Source organism: Talpa europaea, assembly GCF_964194135.1.
Source record: "Talpa europaea genome assembly, chromosome: 7".
NCBI lineage: Eukaryota > Metazoa > Chordata > Mammalia > Eulipotyphla > Talpidae > Talpa > Talpa europaea.
In genome coordinates this window covers 120,521,798-120,527,942 of record NC_140074.1, presented here as the reverse complement: position 1 = coordinate 120,527,942, position 6,145 = coordinate 120,521,798, and the positions used below count along the sequence as shown (strand labels likewise).

At 55.7% G+C, this 6,145-nt stretch overlaps 1 protein-coding gene across 1 annotated transcript; it reads left to right on the top strand.

The window, feature by feature from the left end:
- Positions 1–358: 358 nt before the first annotated feature.
- On the top strand, positions 359–4,049 carry RAB5C (RAB5C, member RAS oncogene family; the record flags this gene model as incomplete). The annotated part of the gene is made up of 5 exons (XM_084239379.1): positions 359–595; positions 2,001–2,152; positions 2,358–2,480; positions 3,321–3,414; positions 3,934–4,049. The coding sequence occupies exons 1-5, from the start codon at positions 430–432 to the stop codon at positions 4,047–4,049; spliced, it is 651 nt and encodes a 216-aa protein (XP_084095505.1). The 5' UTR covers positions 359–429.
- Between the last annotated feature and the right edge of the window lie 2,096 nt (positions 4,050–6,145).

The following is a 6,145-nucleotide window of genomic DNA, read 5'->3' as shown; positions in this document are numbered from 1 at the left end:
CTCCGGCATGTTGTTTGCTGACCTGGACAAGGTTTTGGTGGTTTGGTGACTTAACTGTCACCAGGCTGTCCACTCTTCTCTTGGGTGTGTTTATTTATGTGCGATTGTACATGGTTGGGTTTGGGAGGCCAGTGTGTTTGCTCAGAACCTAAAGGTGGGAGACCACTTTCCTCTTTCCTCTCAGATACATGTAGAGTGGATCCGGGGGCCTGGTCAGAGGGGCCTGGTTAGGCTGCTTCTGACTCCTGGGGTGGGCTTGGGTGGGGGTGCGGGGAGGCCGTCAGCCTGGTCACCAGGTTGCGATCTCTGAGCTAACCCCCTACTTCTGTTTGCTCTCTTGCAGTTGGAGCCCCCCTCCCCACTAAGTGCCTCTTTGCATAGCGCCAGCCCTGCCCCACGCTCATTGGTACCTCTACAGCGGGAAGGGCCATGGCGGGTCGGGGAGGTGCAGCGAGACCCAATGGACCAGCAGCAGGGAACAAGATCTGTCAGTTTAAGCTGGTCCTGCTGGGGGAGTCCGCAGTAGGCAAGTCCAGCCTCGTCCTCCGCTTTGTCAAGGGCCAATTTCATGAGTACCAGGAGAGCACAATTGGAGGTGAGTGCGCACCAGGGTGCTAGGTGACCTCCGGCAGGCCAAAAAACACCTTGGCATTGAGGAGAAGGGAGCTGCCTGCCCAGGGAGGCTCTCATGCCTGGGGCGGCAGCACCTCTTCCTCATCTGGGCCCCAGGATAGGCTCCACAGCTGGTCAAGCGGCTGGAGTCCTAATAAGCATGGCCTTGGGAATAGCCAGGAGTAGAGAATGTGCCTCCTCTCCTCGTTGCACCTCTCGTTCCGTCCCTCCTCTCATTGTGTGGCCTTGGCTCCGGCCCTCCTCCTGACCTGGACTATCCGGGTCTTCTTACTATGCCAGGCAGAACGTCTAGCCTGGCCTCTCTCACTTCCAGAATGGGGAGATGGCCTTGATGAGTGGGCAGGCCTTTCTGAAGCTGACCTTTCTTGAGCTTGGAGTGTGTCATCAATTTCCCAGTGGTCGGCATTTAGGATGTGAGGGTCTGTGCTTAGGCCCCTGACTCAGTGGTTAGTATAAACCTTGAGTGCTCAGGCCGAGCTTGGGCTTCATTCACCCTTTCTCTAGCCTCTTGGTTGGAGGTTTCCAGGCAGCTGGAAACAAAACGGGCCGTGTCAGCAGTCTCCTGCTGCCTCCTCAGCACTCGGGAGCTGGAGAGGGGGAAGTAAGGCGGTGTCCTGGCCCCTCGGCTGGGGGGCAGATGAGGAAAGCAGGCTTTCCTCACCAAGTTTTCTGGGATCCTTGCTGGGTCTGGGGCACAGGGGACACCTACCTGCCTGCCTCTCCCAGCCCTAGACTTCCTCCCAGGAAGCCTTTGCGTTAAATGCCTGTGTTCCCCTCCTCCTCTCTCCAGAGATAGGGTCACTGTGTTCCCTGAAGGTCGAACCATAGGGTGGCCAGTCAGGAATGAGTCTAGGTCAAAGCTGGGGGTGACAGCCAGTCAGCGTGCCTGGAGGTGGCGGGGGCGGTTGGGGAACTGGCCACCCCGCCTCTGCCTGGCAGTGGAACAGCTTGTACTTTCAGGCGTCCCCAGCATAACTGAGTGTGTGAGGATGTCCTCAGGAAACCGAAGGCCAGCGACACCTCGGGGCTAGAGCAAACTGAGGGGCTCGTGGGGCTTCCAGCTGGACTGCTCCCTGAGGGGAGGAAGGAGGGGCGCATGCCCACCCTTCCAGGCCTGGGGTCAGGTTTTCCCGGCTTCCCCTCTCCTGCCCCTTGCCACATTCCTCTTCAGCCCGTGCCCTCCCCGTCCCCATTGACACACACAAAACAGCCTCCACTGGCCCTGCCGCTGCCCGCTTTGGCGGCCAGGGTGGGGCCCTGCCGCGTCCCTCTCAGCAGAAGGCTTCCGAGTGCCGGGCCTGGGTGCGGTATGAAGGGTGGCCTCTCCAGCCCCTTCTTGCTGGCTAACACCGCTTTCCCTCCTACAGCGGCCTTCCTCACACAGACCGTCTGCTTGGACGACACAACAGTCAAGTTTGAGATCTGGGACACAGCTGGACAGGAGCGGTATCACAGCCTGGCCCCCATGTACTATCGGGGGGCCCAGGCTGCCATCGTGGTCTATGACATCACCAACACAGTAAAGATTTTCCCTTACTTCTCAACCCTCCATTCTTAGACGGGGTGTGGGCAGCGCTCGTCTGTCGTTCGGGGTTGTCTCACCAGAATCCTTTGGGTGCTGACATCTTAGGCACCTTGGATCTGCTGGCTTAAGTTTCTCTAGTGGGTGGTTCTGGACAGAATTGTTCTTCTGTCCCTTTGATGGTCTGACCCTGTCTCCTCAGGATACGTTTGCACGGGCCAAGAACTGGGTGAAGGAGTTACAGAGGCAGGCCAGCCCCAACATTGTCATCGCACTCGCGGGTAACAAGGCGGACCTGGCCAGCAAGAGAGCCGTGCAATTCCAGGTGGGGGGATGGACAGGACTTGGGGGTGAGGAGGAAGTTGGCTCCTCTGGCCCCCCGCCCCCTCCCCGGCCCCCGCAGTGGCTCACCAGCTCAGGGAAGGGCCGTGTTGGGAGGCAGCAGGGGCTTTGATTTGTTGTCCTCGAGACTCAAGCATCAACATGAAAGAAGCGGGCATCTGTTTCCTTGTTCTTTGGTGGCGGGATACGAGCGTGACAGATAGCTGAAGCATCTGCTTGTTTTCTCTGTAAACTGACTTTTTATGAAACTTATTGGAAAAGAAATACTTTTTTCCTGCATTTAAACCCTCCCAGAAGAATGCGCTGTCTCTGACCCTAGAAACACAATCTCCGGTCCCCAAGTTCCTCATCTCTGCAGAAATGTGTGTGCATGTGATCTCTCTGCATAGATGGGGATGTTGTGTATTTCATGTCCTTCCTACTAGTCCTCTGCTGATGGACTGCCACCTTGTGTGTGACGAGACTAGAGATGGTGCTGCAGTCGACAGCCATGTCCTTCTGTGCTTTTGTACAAATGTGCAGGGGGATTTATAGGCTAACTTTCTAGAAGTATTTTCTAGCCTAGTGATCTTGAAGAGCAGGAAGGCAGGATGGTCCTCGGGAAACCCAAGTCAAAGTCTGCCAATGTCTGTGAGCTGAGGGGTGCTCAGTGTGAAGAAAGGAGCAGGGGGTGTGGTACAGGTGTCTTGGGGGAACCCTTGGGCCTGAAGCTCCCTGCATGCGGTCTGTTACATGATCAGGGAAGGTTTTTATTCTGGGCCCCGGTCCCTGCTGGCTGTCAACATTTCTGTCCCACCCACTCTCTCACCTCCATCCAAACCAGGAAGCACAAGCCTATGCAGATGACAATAGTTTGCTGTTCATGGAGACATCCGCAAAGACCGCAATGAACGTGAATGAAATTTTCATGGCAATAGGTAAGTTGCTCTTCTTGTCCCCCACCCTCTAACCGGGGCCCTGTATTGCTTGCCAGCTGTTCTGTAATAGGTGTCTGGGCTCCCGTCACCAACACAACTGTCATCATTTGTAATGTTTTCATAAAAGTGTTTTCCTCTTTGTCTGATTCCCAAAAGTTTCTAAAGCCTGAGCCAAAGTCTCAACCTTTCATTTCCTGAACCTTTAGCTTGCCACCCACTTAAAACCCTTCATCACCATCCCCCTAACCCACATCTTGGGATTTTTGGCCTCATCTGGCTAGGGAGTCGTTTTTCCTGGGTTTGAATTCTAGCTCTGCATCTTATTAACGATGTGGTCTTGGGCTGGTCATTTAACTTCTCCTGCCTCAGTAATGCTCAGAACGCGCCAGGCACTTAGAAGCCCTCGGTATGTTAGTTCTCAGTGACTGGGTGGGAAAGGCCAGGTTCTACTCAAGTGGGTTTGGGGGAGAATGCTGGGGTACTCTCATAAACACGTTTTTCCCGTCTTCTCCCAAACAGCTAAGAAGCTTCCCAAGAATGAGCCCCAGAATGCAGCTGGTGCTCCAGGCCGGAACCGAGGCGTGGACCTCCAGGAGAACAACCCAGCCAGCCGGAGCCAGTGCTGCAGCAACTGAGCCCCTTGCCTGCCCACTGCCCCCACCTCCTCCGCCCGAACGACCCGACTGGAATCCACTCTAACCAATCGCACTTAACGACTCGGGCCACCACGGGGGGGTGGGGGGGACAGGGGGAGGGGTCCACCATGATTTCTCTATATAATTTTGCTCATAGGGTGAAGTGAAATACTCCACCTGCACCTTTGTGTACAAATACTAATTCAATTTTAAGTCTTAAGTCACTTTTTTAATATATGTGATCTCCTCTTCCCACTTCCTGCCCTTCCTACTGCTCTCCCGCTCTTCCTTTGCTGGTCGCAGCCACGGGCTCCTGTGCCCCCAACCCTTCTACGTGGAGGAGGGGATAGAGCAGTTACCCTTCCTTTTCCTCTTGCTGATTAGCACACTCAGCAAGAGCATCTGTATCCTTACCGTGTGTGGAGTGGGCTTGGTTACGGGCAGGCCTTAGGGGCACTGGAAGGGAGAGACTCTTCGGCTGATGTCATCAGGCTGCAGACCCCCAGCCCCCCGGCCCTGACGCGCAGCTGGGAGAGACCACAGCATCACCACAGCATTATCGTGACAGCCATGAACCCAATGCCCACAGCCCGCCCCCACCCCCTCGTCCTGGGTCACCCTGACCTCTGGCTCTGAGCCCTGTTCTGACCAAATCACGATGATAAGTATTTGGGGATGGGTGGGTAAGGGGGGGGAGTGGGAGGGGATGGAACCAACTTTTTCTGTATTTTGTATTGTATGTTTTCTTCAACATGTAACCAATCAGTATCTTGTCAATATAGTCAGCCGATCGATCGACCTCTAGCTTGTTGTCCTTGTCTTTCTCTGGCAGAGTGTATCAGACCATACCCTCCAGCTTACGTGAAGTTAACTGAAAACAGTTCAGTAAATCTCGTTAAAGCAAAGCACGTCTCTCCCCTCCCTGCCTTCCCCTTCCCCCAAATGAGGAGATGCTGGTGGTCGTGGTAACCAAGAGAAAGGGGCCTTCACAGTTACTGGCTTTAGTGGAGTGCGGCGATGTCCTACCAGCCTGGGCTGGACCTCACCAACTTTGAAGTTGAGGGTCCTCCAGATTATACTGGGGATGATACACAGTCTGTATTTAAAAATAATTGTTCTCTGAAACATCAAGCATCCCTTTGAGGTTATGGCTACTCTATGCCAGGCCCCTGAGGAGGAAGGAACACTGATGTCCCCTGGAGCCTGGGACTGGTCAGAAGGCCAAGCTGTGGTCCCCAGGCTTCTTCACCTCTATGGGCCGCAGCAGCCCTGTACCAAGTCCAGGCCATCTGGCCCTTACTCTCTCAGGGCCCTCTGCTGGTTCTGGAACCTGATGCCCATTGGCCTTCCTGGCCTCTGTGGCTCCCTGCTGGAGCTGCTGCCCAGGGCAGTGGGCTGAGGTGGACCAGCCAACACTTCTGCCTCCAGCTTCTCCCAGTGCCACATAGGCTTGGTTTTTTTTTTTAAGATTTGTTTATTTATTTATACAAGCACTGGGTACAGTCAGAAGCGTGGGAGGGTGAGAGAATCCACCAGAGCCAGAGCGGGGAGCAGAGCAGGCAGAAGGACCGAAGTACACTGCTGAGGGGAGCAGCGGGCGGCAGGAGAGGTCTGCGCACCACGTGGGACCCTCCTCCAGTGGCCGGGGAGCAGCCGGCGATTGAACCGGCGTCGCAGAGGCCGCGGGCAGCATCGCAACCCAGCGCTCAACCGCTGCGCCACCGGGGAGGCCCTAGGCTTGGTTCTTGATGGACCACCACCCTGATGTGCCTTTCCTGCTGCCAAGGGCATTGGGCTGAGGTGGGCCAGGCAACACTGCAACCAACCTCCAGCTTCTCCCAGTGCCACATACGCTTGGTTCTTGATGGCCCACCACCCTACTGTGCCTTTCCTGCTGCCTGGGCCCCTCTGCTTGGCCTTTCTCTGCCTTTGCTACACCTCTACTTTTGACCCCAAACTCCACCAGTGCCAAGGCTGCTGACACACACCCCAGCTGTTAAGTGTGTCAGGCTAGAGCCCCTGCCCCTGAGCCTCGTGGGCAGACCCCAAGAGGTATGGGCTTGGGGAGTTAGCATTTGGCACTGGCTGTGGATGTA